The 17270-nt window shown below is 43.7% G+C and overlaps 1 protein-coding gene across 9 annotated transcripts in view; it reads right to left on the reverse strand.

The window, feature by feature from the left end:
* TTLL5 (tubulin tyrosine ligase like 5) overlaps window positions 1-17270 on the reverse strand; it is a 313608-nt gene that overhangs the window by 41367 nt on the left and 254971 nt on the right. For 7 of the 9 annotated variants that reach the window (XM_018053944.1, XM_018053943.1, XM_018053942.1 and 4 more), the window contains 2 exons: window positions 12688-12770; window positions 8704-8826 (listed from right to left, as the gene is read on the reverse strand). In XM_018053944.1, coding sequence (XP_017909433.1) covers window positions 8705-8826; window positions 12688-12770 — 205 coding nt within the window. In that variant the 3' untranslated portion in view covers window position 8704. The remainder of the gene's footprint in view (window positions 1-8703; window positions 8827-12687; window positions 12771-17270) is intronic. The other 2 variants (XM_018053946.1, XM_018053945.1) reach the window with 1 other exon arrangement.

The following is a 17270-nucleotide window of genomic DNA, read 5'->3' on the forward strand; positions in this document are numbered from 1 at the left end:
CTATTGGGAATAATGTTGCTATGAATATGGGCATACAAACATATGTTCAAGACTCTGCCTTCAGTTCTCTTGGGTATATACACAGAAGTAAAAACGCTGAATTATACAGTCATTCTGTTTTTAACTTTTTAAGGACTTCCTTGGTGGCTTAGACGGTAAAGCATCTGTCTACAATGTGGGAGACCTGGGTTCAATCCATGGGTCGGGAAGATCCCCTGGAGAAAGAAATGGCAATCCACTCCAGTACTATTGCCTGGAAAATCCCATGGACAGAGGAGCCTGGTAGGCTACAGCCCATGGGGTCGCAAAGAGTCAGACATGACTGAGCGACTTTACCTTACCTAAGGAAGCACCATATAAGGCTGCACCATTTTACATTCTCACCAATGGTACACACAAGATTTCCATTTCTTCTATTTCCTTGCCAAAACTAGTTATTTTCTCTATATATATACTTTTGTAAATAGTTGCTATCCTAATGAGTATAAAGTAATATCTCATTATGATTGTGCTTTGTATTTCCTTTATGATTAGTGATGTTGAGCATATTTTCATGTGCTTATTGGCCCTCTGCATATCTCCCTTGGAGAAATGCCTATTTCCAGTCCTTTGCTTCTTTATAAATCATGTTGATTAGTTTTTGTTGTTGAGGCAATCTGTAATCTTTCCATCAATCCTTCAAGATTGATTTTTTTTTTTGGTCACATGGGCATGTGGGTCCTTAGTGCCCCAACCAGGGATCTAACCTGTCCCTCCTGCAGTGGAAGCATGGAGTCTTCACCAGTGGACCACCAAGGAATTCCTAAGGTTGATGCTTTTTTGCTTAAAGTACAGATGAAAAAATTGATTCAAAGAGGTTATGTGATTTAGCCCATGGTTGCCAAGTGGGAAGTGGTAGAGCCCAGAAAGGTCACTCTAACTTCAGAGTTATGCTGTTTCCAGTTTACACTGGAATTCTTACAAAAGCTAGGTATTGTTGTTGATGATGCCAGTGATACTGGCATATGTCACTGAACTTGAAGGAAGAGGAAGTAGGGAAGGTAAGAGGTAATAAGGGCTGAGAGAACTTTAAGTTTTGGTTTTGAGAATACTATTAAAATTTTAAAATACAATCAAATTTTAAAATATAATCAATACTAAGCAGAGCTCTAATATTATAGTGTCCAATGTCAGGTATTATACAATTTAAGAGGTGCCTAAAGAATTCATGGAGAACTTCCCTGGTGGTCCAGCGGTTAAGAATTCCCCTACCGATCGATGCAAGAGACATGGGTTCGATCCCTGGTCTGAAGATCCCATGTGATGTGGGGCAACTAAGCTCAGGCACCACAACTACTGAGTCCACATGCTCCAGAGCATGTGCTCAGCAGCAACAGAAGCTGCTGCGATGAGAAGCCTGCACCCTGCAACTAGAGAGCACCCAGCTCATGCGTCAAAGAAGACCCAGAGCAGCCAAATTAAAAAAAAAAAAGAATTCATGGGGAGTTCAGAAGAGAATAAAAAAGACACTTCAGTGCTGAGAAGCAAAACCTGATCTATGTGATAACGTTAAAGAGCTCCAATTAGTTACACAGAAGGAAAAAAAGCTGAAGGATAATATTTTTCAGAAACTATACCTCATTTTAATTGTTATAAAGAGATCCTTGATGTGTCTAAAACAGAACATCTTTATCCTGAATTCTGCACTGTAACTGAATATAGCAAGGTTATGAATGTGTTTGAGGTTGTTATCTGAAAAGTAATCATCAGTCATTATTTTGTAGGAAGTAGTTTTAAAATATTGCGAGAAATAGGTTAGAAACACTACGTAATTTATAAGGTAGGTGATTTTAGTTTTGAAGACAATTTAATAGTAAAATGCTTTATTTATAAAATTTTCATTGTAATCTTCTAAGATTAAGCATTTTACTTTAAAGTGAGGAGAATAAAGGGCATAAACTATTTTCCAGAATAATTTTATGTGTGTTAAGTATTTTTTTTTTCTTAAGGGCTGATACTACAAGGTAGTGCATTTTGGATATTGCTAGAAACTTAAGAAATTTACAGAACATAATCCTGCGCTCAAGGATTTCTGGTCCTACTGAAAGAGGCAATTTGCTCCAGAAGTAAGTAGTGATAAAAGATGACAAAATACTTGAAGCATTGAACTTCGTGGTATAAAAATAAGTGCTCCAGGGATTTTAAACAAATGGCAAGATAAATGTAATTACATGAGTAAGGATTATTGGAGGGGAAAAAACTTAACTGGATCCTTAAAGGATAAGAGACATTTGTATAGGTGAATAGGTACTCCAGATGTTGGCAAAAGAATACACACAGACAGAAACATGAAATTCCACTCGTTCATCTATTCAACCTGAATTTTTTAAGTCCCTACTACTGGCTGGGCATTGTGCTAAGCCTTGGGGTTTCAGCGTCAAATCACAGCTGATCCTTGCCTTCCAGGGAATCATAGTCCAGTGGGGGAAAGAGTCAAGTGATCCCTGAGGATATTAGAATGTTGCAAGCGTCACATTCTAGTAGAGGCAATCACAGGCTTCCACTCAAGCACAGTCAGAAAGCATCTAAATCAGACTGGGCAGGCGAAAGGGCAAGAGGAGGTGGATGGTGCACAAGCAGAGGAAACTACGTACAAATAAAGGCACAGAGAAGAAATATGCTGTATGACGGGGTGAGAATATCACTTAGCCTCCACAGTGCTCACAAAATGTTACCTGCGCCACCTGTTTCCCAAAGCATACAGAGGCATCTTCAACCAGTAATGTAGAAGACCAGGTGTCTGGACTTTAGCCTAAGAGCACAACTAGCTCTTACTAAGCCATCAATATTGCAACGAGTTGTATTTTCGGATTGTCTGTGGCATATGCTATCCATCCAGTCCTCTAAATACCCAGTCCTTCACACTTGGATTATGTTGGACCACAAAGAAACTTAGATTATATTAGTTTTGTCCTTCACAAAACTGTCTTTGTTGACATGCACTGAAATATTTTGCCTTCATTGTTGGTCACGCCAAGAAACGTGACCTACTTCTGTTATGTTAGGATGTTGCGGGCACTGTTATTCATTCAGGGTCATTCAGTGTCCTCTGCGTAAAGTAGGAAAATACAGGTTTTAGAGTAGGAGCTAGGAAGAAGCTTAATTTTCCCCCAGGGTATTTCTCCCTTTTTGATAATGAGAATTATATACTTTTATTCATCACACTTTCCATTTTGTCCTGGTTGTTAGGAGATTCAGAACCAGATTCAACCTCAGTTATAGTAATTTTACTTGGTCTGATATTTGAAAAATTTGAAATACATACTTCTTGGCCTTGATTTTCTCTTTATATTATTTTATTACACATGGTTTTATATTTTTTAAGACTCTGCTAGAGATGAGACGTCTATGCTCTATCTGCCTAGCTACAATCTCAGCTGATGAAAATTGCCAGCCGTGCATAGACTGGAAACTTTTTAATCACATAATCAGGCTAACACTAGAAGCAGCCTGACATCTGAAAGGCAGCAGCTACCTAACTTTAGTTCTGCACACCAGTGACACTTTGCTAGATGAGTGAATGGAAAATATTTTGATTCTGTCTTTTAAAGCTGAACACAGCAAGTGGGGAGAGAAAGCATCACACAGAGAGGTCGAGCCATGAGTAACAGTCATGAGCTGTTCACCTGAGAACAGTGAAAGCTAGTTGCTGAGGAGACAACAGATGACCTGGTCATAGATGGCCTAACAGACTCGTCATTTAGCCACCATAGCTGCCAACTGTCCTAGATAAGGCTGCAGGTTTCCATGAGGTCTGACTTTTGAGACTGTCTCTCCCCTGAGCTTATGTACAATAACTTTCTGCTGCTGCTAAGTCACTTCAGTCGGTCTGACTCTCTGCAACCCCACAGACGGCAGCCCACCAGGCTCCCCCGTCCCTGGGATTCTCCAGGCAAGAACACTGGAGTGGGTTGCCATTTCCTTCTCCAATGCATGAAAGTGAAAAGTGAAAGTGAAGTCGCTCAGTCATGTCCGACTCTTCTTGACCCCATGGGCTGCAGCCTACCAGGCTCTTCTGTCCATGGGATTTTCTGGGCAAGAGTACTGGAGTGGCGTGCCATTGCCTTCTCCGAATAACCTTCTGTAACAGAGGTAAACTGAGGGCCTTTCTCACCTCGATAATCAAAGGGTTATTGTAGACAACCGAAATCCTCGGCATGAAAAGAGGAGGGTAAGGATAGGTACCATGAATAATGGTGATTTACAGTGGAGAACAGTAGAAAGGATGAGTAAATAGAAAATACAAGGCCTGAGAGAAGTCACGTTTCTAGAAATTGCATATTTCAATGTCTGAAGATTAACTATGAATGATTCATTATTTACTAAGATTTGCAGCTCAGCCATAAAAAATTAAAAAATAACTCATCAAATGTCTTGTCACATATCTTAATTTCCCTGGGAAGCAAACTAGAAGTGAATGGCAGGGAGGAAAGTCACTTTTTAATCCCACTGATACAAAAAAAGAAAAAGAGTGATTCTTCTACCCAACAACAAAAGCCAACCAACAAACAAGCAACACTAAAACAGCAGCTTCTAACCAGCTGACTTTCTTCTTCACACCCTGACAACCAGGTTGGATTTCTCAGATACATCCCCATTTTATCCTGGCGATACGTGCTATGTTTTATGGATGAAGCTGAAGGGACATTCCACACATTCAAGCTGCTCCTCTTTGGTATCGCATCACCAGTTAACCTGGGCATAGGTTTCAAGAGAAGAGGGCTCCCCGATGCTTACAGAAGCCCTAAACGGACACACCTGCACGTCCAACAGGTGAGATCAAAGAACTGTACGAGGCCGTTGCTTTACTAGCGATGATCTTCATTCTGGGAACTTAAGAGAGTCTGAGTCTTTTGCCTTATAATCCTAACTTGAAAAAATAGAGAACAAATATAAAGGTGAATCATGCCCACAGGGCAATATACTTCAAGTCACCATTCTCCACACCTTGCATTACCTACCTACACACTCTTTGGGACCCAGTTCCAATTCTACAGGTAGGGCAAGCAGAGCTGTAAATATTTCCACGGGCAAAACTTGCTTTTTCCAAAGACAGGCATGGCTTAGCATGCCGTTTTCTTTCTTTAGAACGTTTAGGAGCAATGACGTCCTAAGGATAAAAGGATGGCAGAGCAAAAGTATGTGCCTATAACAAGCATCTCACTGAAGCCAGAAGCACGATGTGTGGGTTCACTGGATGAATAACCACGGAGTATAGATTGATAACTTGTAGCGATGAAGTATAAAGGCTCCCAGGGTAAGGTAACTTTATGCTGGTTGCCTGCCCAATTCAGGACTGCAAGAATAAACAGGATCTTTTTCCACCCCAAGAGAATGGATACCACACAGGACAGCACAGACCTGCTACAAGATGCAATGGTAGGGAGAGCTCTAACAATCCAGGGTGCCAGGCAACTTTTTTCCAGAAGGTGATTGTGCTTCCTTAATACAAATGTAAGTTGAGAAAGGAGCCACCGCACTTCCGTCCTCTCTTTATAACAAGGTAGTAATTGTTAACAATTGAAGAACCATCACTCCTCTCTTGGGACTTTGCCAGCTCAGCAAGAGACAATATCCATTTTCAGATGTTATCTCAGTAGTCCATTTCTTAATCCCTTTCAGAAACAGAGTTCCCTGATTTTCTTTAAGGCAAATGAACCCCCTTTGGGTGGGTTCTTAGAAGCACCCCCCCACCATTTCCCCTCAAACTGAAAGACGGGCTGTTTCCTACCCCCCATTTCCACCCAGGTTGTTCAGCTATGCCTGAGTTTTGTTGCTGAATGTAGAAAGAGTTACTACATGAAATGAAAGAGGCCTCAGGACAGGAAAGCATGAAATTTCAATGGCTGGCAGCCAGGCGATTTTGCCATGTAGAGGGATCCACATCCTTCTTGTGTGGCTGCAGCCAGATTGAGACTAGCAAAACACCTACTGTTCAAACATCACTTGTGCAACACAGCCTATAATGAAGTACTAAGACCAGTTGCGTAGAACTGGGTGATACAAACCTAATTGATTCAGATTTTTTCCTGGTTCCTTGTACAACAAATCAAAGCTATTCTTCCTATTGATGTCTGTTCTAAGAAAGTACAGGCTGGGTATAGTGTGCTGAAGTCAGCACGGCTAAGGATGGGGTATGAACAAGGCCTGGCAGGACGAAGTTGATTTTGGTCGTAGGTCCTAGACGGGGTCATGCCCGCCATCCAGGGGCAAACGTCAGTGTATTCAGAAGACAGAGGTGAGGGGAAAGTCTAGGCCAGAGCCTTATTTGGAGTTTCCTTGGGAAAGGTGAGGCGGGACAGGGTAAACAGCGTAAGACTGGCTAGTTTAAATAATTCTGGCGGGCTTTGGGCTATAGGGGTGGTATCTACTTGCTTGGTCCCTGGTCCAAGAGTGACTTAGGGCAAGGAAAATTTTGACTTGTCATGGAAGAATTAGATAAAGAGGTAGTCGGGGATTTAAACTTGGGATTGACTGGATTGTATATGAAGGACACATATGTGGGCAAGTTGTCATTATCTTTAGGAATTAGCTTGCCTGGCAGGGGCAGTCTGTAAGTCCCCAAATGCCAAAGGATCAAGAAAATAGAGTTGACATAATTGACTCTGAGATGAATGGATGCCAAATTGACAATTAAGAATCTAAGAAGACACAGAACAATGCATGATTTTAAATATGCCACTTGCCTGGGGCTGCATATTGAGGATCTTAAACAGTCTTGAGTCCCCAATATCCTTCAGCACATCTTTCTCATTTTTTGATAAGAACAACTGGTATTTTTTCAGTCTTATAAAACATGCTATGCAAACACATATCAAAATCCTTGAATTTAACTTGACTGCATCTCTAAACCCATATTTGGAGAGCTGGTGATGACCTTCCTTCATGACTGTGGCTAAAGGGACCTCTGCCCAAGCAGTGATTCTGTCCATACTGCATTTATATGGGAATAAAGCACGCGTCTGGGTGATGGGCTGTGGACTCCTGGGGTTCTGCCTCCGCACTTTGTAAACCACCTAACTCCCCTGCTCAAGGAGAGGCAGCCCACTGCCATCTGCTGGGCTGGCGGGCCTGCCCCCGGGCCTCCCCACAGTTATACTGCACCCACTGTCTTCTGGGCCCATATACACTTGGCGTGTGGTCTCACTCCCTTAGCACAGCACCCCCACCTCCCACCCCTAGCTTATGTACCGCTCAGGCTCAGCGGGATCTGTGTTTGCAATGGAGATTTAAGTGTTGAGAGACGAGCTCTTTCCCAGAGCTTCTTTGCTGATGAGCCTATGTTGCCAGTGTATGTTCTGGGTGGACTGTAAGGGCTACTAATGAAATAGGTTCAAGGAAAGTGATATTACAACTGAGGCAAGTCCAAGTCTCACAGTCCTGGACATGGAGGGACGTTAGTACTTCTTGGCAGGCCGCTGGTTTGGTTTGGAGCTTGATGTCATATTCGCTCTCCTGGCTGCCAGTCTCCTGAAGGAAACACTGGCCTTCTTGCTCTAGGTTTCTGTATTTTATGAGCTGCTCCTCACTGGATGGGCTGCTTAGTATCAGGACTGAAGGACCACTGGGTAAGTGTTACCAATGGCACTCTGGTTGTTTGCAGTTTCTCTGGCACATTTTGGTAGGTGACCAAGCCGTGGATTTGGTCTTCCCTCCTCTCTTCTCATTCCTTTTTGGAAAGAGTTTAGATGGGCTGGGGAAAGATATTTGAAGCTTTCGGATCCAATGTAAATGAATCCTGTGGTGGGTAAATAATTTTCCTCCCTCCTTTGCCTCTCCTGGGGTAGTTTGATGAATAATGCTTCTCAAATAAGTTTATAAATATTCCACTAGAGGTAAGAGGGGTATTAAGCTCATAGCAGGTGTGCCATTAATGCTTTAGTGTGTAGGGTAGAGCAAAGAGGAAAGGAATCATCAAAATTTTGTGGTTTCATAGAATTTTCTGGAAGTGAGAGTGGGGAACAAAATACTGGGGGGGGGGGATAGCACTGGTGAAGTGTGGGTATAACCTCATGAGATTAAGTCAGGGCACTCCTTCAGTGAAGGAGCTTTTCTCGGACAAGTGGTAGGATGGAGTGACAGTTTTGTTTTTCTTCCAGTTATAGTATATGTTTATCTTAACTCAGAAAGAAGCATAATTAATCAATATTGCCAAAAAATTAAAAAAAATTTTTTTCTTTGCCTATCTCCTATTATTATCTCAAAGTCCAATTCACAAATTACTCAACTGTAGCCTGAAAGTTTTCTTTAATAACAAATATTCATCTTCTTTAGATGCTACTGCAATTTGATCTTCAAATATCATGCTTTTCAACATATCCTGTTACATTTTATTTGTGAATAGCTCAATTACGGTTTTAGTTTCTTTCTCTGATTGGCCTCAACGCCCCCATACTTTTAATCAAAAGCCTCCAGAAGAGGTAAGGAGATTTCTTACTGCCACAGCGCCACCTACTGGTAGGTCAACACAGAAGCAAGATAGCGGTAGCTTAACTTGGACCCACAATTTTGGAGAGTCCTTCTGAGCTTCGGTTTTTATAAAACGCCAATTTCCTTGTCATTTTGAGAAACTATCACTTCTCTTGATAGCTATTAATACTCTTGCTGTGGCATAAAGTCAGCAAGTTATAATGAAAAAAATAAGCTCTTATTTCTTACTGTTACCTTAAATTGGCCCTGACTTCACCGACTTGGGTTTCCTGTGTCCTATAACTGTAGCAAGGGCTCCAGATTGTGTGGGCAAGGGTTTGGATCTGGCGAAAATAACCTGGGGAGCTTCCAAAGATCCTGAAAAATGTAAGAAAAACCCTCACTTAACACTTTATTTAATCTTGGCTGAAAGGACAAGAGGTCAAATCTAAAACTAGGCTTTAGGGGACCATCGTTCACCCTGATGCTGGCGCCCCATTTCCTGCCAAACATCGAATCTATCCTCTCTCTCTTGCTTTCTAACCATGTTAGGAGTGGGTAATAAACCCAAATTCTTGTCCCTCTGGCTCTGGGGCGAGAACAACGTTTTAGGAGCAGTGAAGTGTGTAAGACACTATGGCAAGAATCTCAAGGGTTTGTTTATTTTTATTAATTTATTATACTCCAAAGCCACCCTGGATCTCCACTAACTGTACAATGCATGTGAAAAGAATAAGAATCTGAGAGTGAAAAATAGGTCATCCTGCCGAGAGCGGCCAGGCAAGTAATTTCATTTGAAAGTCAAAGTGATTTCTAGATCCTTAGGGTTTGACTTCCACTGGCTTTACTGTATATTGAAATAAGTTCCTTTCTCTTGTTGTCCCAGAGACAACAAAGCAGGCAGGCAGAGGCACACTGAGGCGCTGCTGCCTGTCTCCATGCAAAAAGCATAAAGCAACACAGAATTTTACCAGGGCCCCACATGACCAATGCTTAGCAGAGGACACTGCTTCACTACTTGTAAATGAAATCCAGCACTGGTGTTCGAAAGGCCAGGTAAGGTTCCTTTCTCTGACTAGAGATCTACAAGAGCTTAAAAAAAAAAAGCCTGGGGGAGTGTATATGGAGGCTGGGCTCCAGGACAGGAAAAGCATGGGGGGAAGCGAAGGGACAGGGATGAAGGCAGCTGGTATGGCTTCAGGCCCTATAACAATGGTAGTTTGCACCATCAGATCAGCATGAGAGAAATGCCAGTTATCTAATCTGTTGCGCTCTGCTATTTTCGTTCACCATCACCACTTCGGAACTCAAGAAGAACACCATGCTTATAAAGGAGGAGGGCCAGTGGCTTTGGCTTTGAGCCAAAGGCCCTCATTCCAGCTTCCTTCTCAAATTTCCAAATCTGCTGACTCTACACCTTCCCTTCTATAGCACACGCAGAATATAGCTGGAGGTAGGGAAGTCAGGAAAAGTAACATTCACGGGGCATTCCAGGCACTCTGCTAAGAGCTTTCACGTTCACTACCTCATTTAACGTTGAGAACAAAAAGAATGTCACTAGGCCACCGTCAATGGGAAAGGACTTTTGAGTGGTTTTTCAACAGCACCCTGGGATGAACTGCTATCTTGTCCAGACGGCCTGACGAACAGGGTCACACAGCTTAAAGGCCTGGTTGGCTAGACTTGGGGAAGGGAAAAGAGGTCAGGAAGCAGACTTCTGCTACATTCATGGACTCAATCACTGAGTTAAGTGGACCAGACAGGAGCTAAAACACCTTTTACACGCAGTTTAGTGAGCCCTGTACAGGAAAACTTCCCAACTCTCGGAGAGATGTGCAAACCTTCTGACTTATTATGGGGATTGTTCTCCCTTCTTGTGGGTTTAAAGAAAAATGCTTTTAATAGCAGCCTAACCTCCTCCTTTTTATAGGATGTGCTTCTGAACCCCCAGAATAATGCCTTTAAATCTACGTGTAACAGAGAAAAACAGATAATTTGTGGGTGAAACACTGAAGTGCCAGGTAGTTATTTAGTTATTATTATATTGCTAAGGTAAAACATTTATTGGGAAGTCTGGAAAATGCCTGAACCTTAGTTACTACACGTTCATCAGCATTTCTCTAAGGATCAAGAACCCCAAGGCAGTCATGGAAGAGAACAAATTCAAAGGACTTTAGAGGCCCAGAGTCATTTGGAGACAAAAGCAGTCCGCAGAAGGCCATGTAAACAAGGCGGGAAGACAACACACTCATCTTCAGTTAGAAGCATGGAGAGACGTATTCATAGATAACTGAAGCTTAGGAGAACCAGGAGTACAACCTCCCCTTGTCCTGGGGTTTTACAGCAATACCAAATTCAGTACAACTGTTACAGAAACTTCTAAGAACCGTCAACAGTCAGTCAACACTACTTCGTGATCAAGATGCTGGAAGTGTGACCCGCCTGGTCGCTCAAATTTCCAACTTCCTCAGCCAGAGTGCATGCAAAGAGTTCAGTTTCATACTTAATGTATCAAAAACACGCAGATGAAATAGGCAGGTTTCCTGGATCTCCTAAGCTTTGTAAACTTCTCCAGCCTCGGCAAATCTGAAGAGCTGCCGAGGCTCTAAGAGCTCTATCTCATGGAAATCATTCCAGGTAGGCCATGGTTCTCTTAACCTCCCACTTCTCAGGCCGTAAGAGTTCCAGGTGGAAATTTAACCTCCTTAAAAATAACTACCATGTTCTAGGAGTTCTTTTTAGGGGGAAAGTGGGGGGAGTTACATACCCATCAACTATTTCTTGAATTTAGGTTTGAAGAGTTTAAGTGGAAAACAAAATCTATACCCTTTTCATATTATTATCTGACTTGGGTGCAGTTATAGAGCCTTCCTCTCTCTATAGTAAGCCTATGAGGTATATGTATTAATAATTATCCCCATGATATAGGCAAATGAACCAGATTCCTTAACAATCTTGTCATCATTTTAAGGTGTATTGTATCACACACATACACCCTTGCACCCTGCCCTTAAGCCCCCTGCTCAGAGGCCCTAGTTCCTAGCTACACTGATACAGGGGGTCCCCCAGAACACAGCACCATTTCACCACCAGCCCCCTTTCCTCACTGGCCTTTGCCCACACTGGTCTCTCTTCTTGGACCTCCTTCCACCCCAGGCCACCCCTCTCCCGGCTGACCTGTCACAGTCAGACCCCAGTTTAGACGTGTCTTCCTCTAGGAAGCCCTCTTCTATCCCTAAAGAGCCTGGGCCAAGTTGCTTGGGTTCAAATACTGCTCCACCACTGACCAACTGTGGGAATTTGGATTATGGTTCATAATCTGTCTGTGCCTTTATTTCTTCAGCTGTGAAACAGGGACTACAGCTCCCATATTACACGTGTGCTTTGTGAACAGATGAGTTATGACATGTGAAGCATTCAGAAGTGTGCCAGACACACAGCAACACTGTCTACTATTATTCTCTGGGTCCCCAGCGCCTGGCACTCCCTCCTGCAGCCACATCCCGTCAACCTCCCTCTCCCTGAGCCTCTAAGTTTCCTGACCGCAGGGAAGGCCTAGTTCACTCTTCATATGTCTCAGTTGCCCAGCATGCTACTTTCCCCACAGGAGGTTTTCAAAAATAAATACTTGTTGAATCGAATAGTGGATTTGCTTTCAGTTTTCTGACGACTTATGAGTGCAGGAAGTGCTACTCACAGGAAGCTATCCCCGGGCCAGTGCTGCCTTATACAGTGAGAGGCTTGAGGCCCTCAGCTGCTACCTGGCAAGACCGTGATGTTAGCAGGCAGGACGCAGCCCGGACCACAGCTCCAGATCTGCACCCACGGATCAGCTCCCACAGGTCTCTCCACTTTCTGAGCCTCTGCTCACGTGGAGGGGACAACAGTATACCTCACAGGGCTGCGGTGAGGATTTAATGTAAGATGCTAATACTACGTGTGGAGACATCACATAAATGGTGAAACACTGGCAAGTTTTTTCAAATACAGGCAATTTTTACTAAATGCTGCAAATCTGGTAACACTCTGCCAGACTGGGAAATTTCATCTACCCCAAACTAAGCGCAGAAAACCACTTCACCCTAAAATGTATCATCTGAAAGAAGAGAGCGACCACATGCCCATTTGCCAACACTTCAGAAGCCTGAGAGGCTTCGTTCTCTGAACGGGAGCTCTCCTCAGAGGCAGAGGAGAGAAGGGTGGGCCCGGTCCCTTCCCACTGCGCCCCCGCAGACTAACCTGTGGAGCTGGTGATGGGCACAAAGGCTGCAGAGTTGAGGCTGCTCTGGAGTCCATTCAGCTGCCCTTCTGCGGAGGCCCCTCTGAAACACAAGCGGCTTGGTTAGACCTGAAGACAGAAAGGTGAGGTCAACTACTGCCCTTCAGGGGCGCTGCCTCTTGCTTCTGGGGTTGCCCCCACCCTGGCTTCTTTTAAGACTTCTTTCAAGTACAGATGGCATCTTATCAGAAAGAACTTTCTTCTTCTGAAGTGTTATGTGTTTTAAAATTGATTGTACATTTCTCCCCACTAGAACATAGCTTCAAGAAAACACAGGCTTGGATCATGACTGTGTCCCCCCCCGCCCCCCCCGCCTTCCGCCCCCAACTATCACAATGCCTGCACCTAATAAGACTCAACAGAATTACTTGTTTACTGAATGAGTAAATTAAATTTCTGGTATTGACTTAGATAAATCATAAGTAAAGACATAAAAAAAAATTTATGTGCAACAGTGGTTCTCAACTGGGGGAGAGAGTAGGGGTGGATTTAGCCCTCTATCCCCACCCTCCCAGCAAGGGACATTTGGTGATGCTGAGATATTTGTGGTTGTTACAACTGTGGGGCCTGCTGGCATCTAGTGGGTAGAGGCCAGGAATGGTGCTAAGCCTTTCCCACAGTGCCCCTGGAAAGTGCCCCCAAAGAATATTCTAGTCCAAGATGTCAGCTGTGCCAAGGTTGAGAAACCACATACAGAGGTACCTTCCCTCACACCAACTTTTGACAAGAGATAGGACAGAGTATTTTAGATTCTTCCAGCACAGGCTCCCCAGCTGCTTGCTTTAGAAACTCTTTCACTGGTCTGATGCCCTCCAGACTATGCCAGCTCCTCCTGCTACAGGTTCTTACAGCTTTGTCATTCTTTCATTGCATTTACCAAAATTATATATATTTTTCTTAAAAAATTTTTTTTCCTTGACTGCATTTCATGGCATGCAGAACTTCTGAGGGGTCAAACCTGCATGCCCTGCAGTGGAAGCATGAAGCCTTAACCGCTGGACCACCAGGAAAGCCACTACCAAAACCTATGGGACTATGGGACTATGGGGTAGCTGTGAGCTTAACATCTGTCATCCTTGCTAGAATGTGAGCTCCATGAAGATAGAGATTGCTTCAGTCCTACTCACTATTATATACTTAAAATTTCTAGAAGTAATCTGACCCACTGCCCCATAAATACACTTATTTGTTGGGCCTGTCTACCTTGATTTCAGTTGAAATGTAAACATTTTACCTGGGAGAGTCAGTAAACACCCTCTTCCAACAACATGAGAGAAGACTCTACACATGGACATCACCAAATGGTCAATACCGAAATCAGATTGATTATATTATTTGCAGCCGAAGATACAGAAGCTCTATACAGTCAGCAAAAACAAGACTGGGAGCTGACTGTGGCTCAGATCACGAACTCCGTATTGCCAAATTCAGACTTAAGTTGAAGAGTGGGGAAAACCACTAGACCATTCAGGTATGACCTAAATCAAATCCCTTACAATTATACAGTGGAAGTGAGAAATAAGTTCAAGGGATTAGATCTGATAGACAGCATGCCTGAAGAACTATGGATGGAGGTTTGTGACACTGTACAGGAGGCAGTGATCAAGACCATCCCTAAGAAAAAGAAATGCAAAAAAGGAAAAATGGTTGTCTGAGGAGGCCTTACAAATAGCTGAGAAAAGAAGAGAAGTGAAAGGTAAAGAATAGGAAAGATACATCCATTTGAATGCAGAGTTTCAAAGAACAGCAAGGAGAGATAAGAAGGGTGATCAATGCAAAGAAATAGAGGGAAACAATAGAATGGGAAAGACTAGAGATCTCTTCAAGAAAATCAGAGATACCAAGGGAACATTTCATGCAAAGATGGGCACAATAAAGGACAGAAATGGCATGGATCTAACAGAAGCAGAAGATATTAAGAAGAGGAGGCAAGAATACAGAGAAGAACTACACAAAAAAGATCTTCACACCCAGATAATCTTGATGGTGTGATCACTCATCTAGAACCAGACATCCTGGAGTGCAAAGTCAAGTGGGTCTTAGGAAGCATCAAAGCTAGTGGAGGTGATGGAATTCCAATTGAGCTATTTCAAATCCTAAAAGATGATGCTGTGAAAGTGCTTCACTCAATATGTGAGCAAATTTGGAAAACTCAGCAGTGGCCACAGCTCTGGAAAAGGTCAGTTTTCATTCCAATCCCAAAGAAAGGCAATGCCAAAGAATGCTCAAACTACCGCACAATTACACTCATCTCACATGCTAGCAGAGTAATGCTCAAAATTCTCCAAGCCAGACTTCAACAGTACATGAACCAAGAACTTCCAGATGTGCAAGCTGGGTTTGGAAAAGGCAGAGGAACCAGAGATCAAATTGCCAACATCCGTTGGATCATACAGAAAGCAAGAGAATTTGAGAAAAAAATCTGCTCATTGACTATGTTAATTAAAGCCTTGGACTGTGTGGATCACAACAAACTGTGGAAAATTCTGAAAGAGATGGGAATACCAGACCACCTGACCTGCCTCCCAAGAAATCTGTATGCAGGTCAAGAAGCAACAGTTAGAACTGGACATGAAACAACAAACTGGTTCCAAATTGGGAAAGGAGTACATCAAGGCTGTATACTGTCACCCTGCTTATTTAACTTATATGCAGAGTACATTGTGTGAAATGCTGGGCTGGATGAAGCATAAGCTGGAATCAAGATTGCTGGGAGAAATATCAATAACCTCAGATATGCAGAGACACCACGCTTGTGGCAGAAAGCAAATATGAATTAAAGAGCCTCTTGATGAAAATGAAATTAAAAGACGCTTACTCCTTGGAAGAAAAGTTACGACCAACCTAGATAGTATATTCAAAAGCAGAGACATTACTTTGCTGACTAAGGTCCATCTAGTCAAGGCTATGGTTTTTCCTGTGGTCATGTATGGATGTGAGAGTTGGACTGTGAAGAAGGCTGAGTGCCAAAGAATTGATGCTTTTGAACTGTGGTGTTGGAGAAGACTCTTGAGAGTCCCTTGGACTGCAAGGAGATCCAACCAGTCCATTCTGAAGGAGATCAACCCTGGGATTTCTTTGGAAGGAATGATGCTAAAGCTGAAACTCCAGTACTTTGGCCACCTCATGCGAAGAGTTGACTCATTGGAAAATAGTCTGATGCTGGGAGGGATTGGGGGCAGGAGGAGAAGGGGACAACAGAGAATGAGATGGCTGGATGGCATCACGGACTCGATGGACGTGAGTCTGAGTAAACTCTGGGAGTTGGTGATGGACAGGGAGGCCTGGCGTGCTGCGATTCATGGGGTTGCAGAAAGTCGGACACGACTGAGCGACTGAACTGAACTAACTAACTGACTGATGAAGACAAAAGAGGAGAGTAAAAATGCTGGCTTAAAACTCAACATTCAAAAAACAAAGATCATGACATCCAGTCTCATCACTTCATGGCAAATAGATGGGGACACAGTGGAAACAGTGACAGACTTAATTTTAGGGGGCTCCAAAGTCACTGCAGATCGTGATTACAACCATGAAATTAAAAGACCCTTGTTAACCACACAGCTTTCCAGACTGTTCCCTTGGAGATCCTGATTCAGTGGTCTGGGACAGGCCTTAAGAACTTAGGTTTTTTTTTTTACAGCCCCCAAGGGCCTAGGTGATTGGTACCACCAGAGAAGTCAGGGAAACACGGACTGGTGGGCACAGAGCAAGGTGGTATAAGGAGCTCTGGGAGCGCCTGGTAGAGGCTTAGGTGCCAGGTGGTCCCGACACCCCCAGTGGAGACAGGGCGCTTGAAGTCACACTCCAGGAGTGATGCAAGGATCACACTGTCTTGCAGCCCTTCCCCTGTAGTGAGCTGCGACCTGGGCCCTGCCCACACCTTCCACTTCTGAGGACAGGGGAACCATAGATGCAAGGAAGAGAGGAAGGAGCAGAGGGCTTTCCCTTTTCCCAAGCCTTAGCCTTGGAGACCTGCATCTGGAATGCTGGTGCATTTTATTTAAGTTCCTCATGGACTCCCCAAAGCCATCCAAAGCGCCTGTAAGGCTGATACTTGCTCTTCTAGGTCCAAGTGAGAAACAAAAAGTTTAACTCCATGTCCAAGGAGCGGTGGCTGCGCGAGCGCAGGAGGGCCGAGAGGAGCTACTCCATGTTCAAGGTCAGGAGGGGCGGCATGAGGAGATACTCCTTGTCCAAGGTAAGGAGCAGCGGCTGTGCTTTGCTGGAGCAGCCGTGAAGAGATACCCTACATCCAAGGTAAGAGAAACCCAAGTAAGACAGTAAGTGTTGCGAGAGGGCATCAGAGGGCAGACACACTGAAACCATAATCACAGAAGACTGGTCAATCTAATCACACAGACCACAGCCTTGTCTAACTCAATGAAACCAAGCCATGCTGTGTGGGGCAACCCAAGACGGGCTGGTCATGGTGGAGAGGTCTGACAGAATGTGGTCCACTGGAGAAGGGAATGGCAAACCACTTCAGTATTCTTGCCTTGAGAACCCCATGAACAGTAGGAAAAGGCAAAATGATAGGATA

The sequence above is a fragment of the Capra hircus genome, chromosome 10 (genome assembly GCF_001704415.2).
Source record: "Capra hircus breed San Clemente chromosome 10, ASM170441v1, whole genome shotgun sequence".
In the NCBI taxonomy this organism is placed as follows: domain Eukaryota; kingdom Metazoa; phylum Chordata; class Mammalia; order Artiodactyla; family Bovidae; genus Capra; species Capra hircus.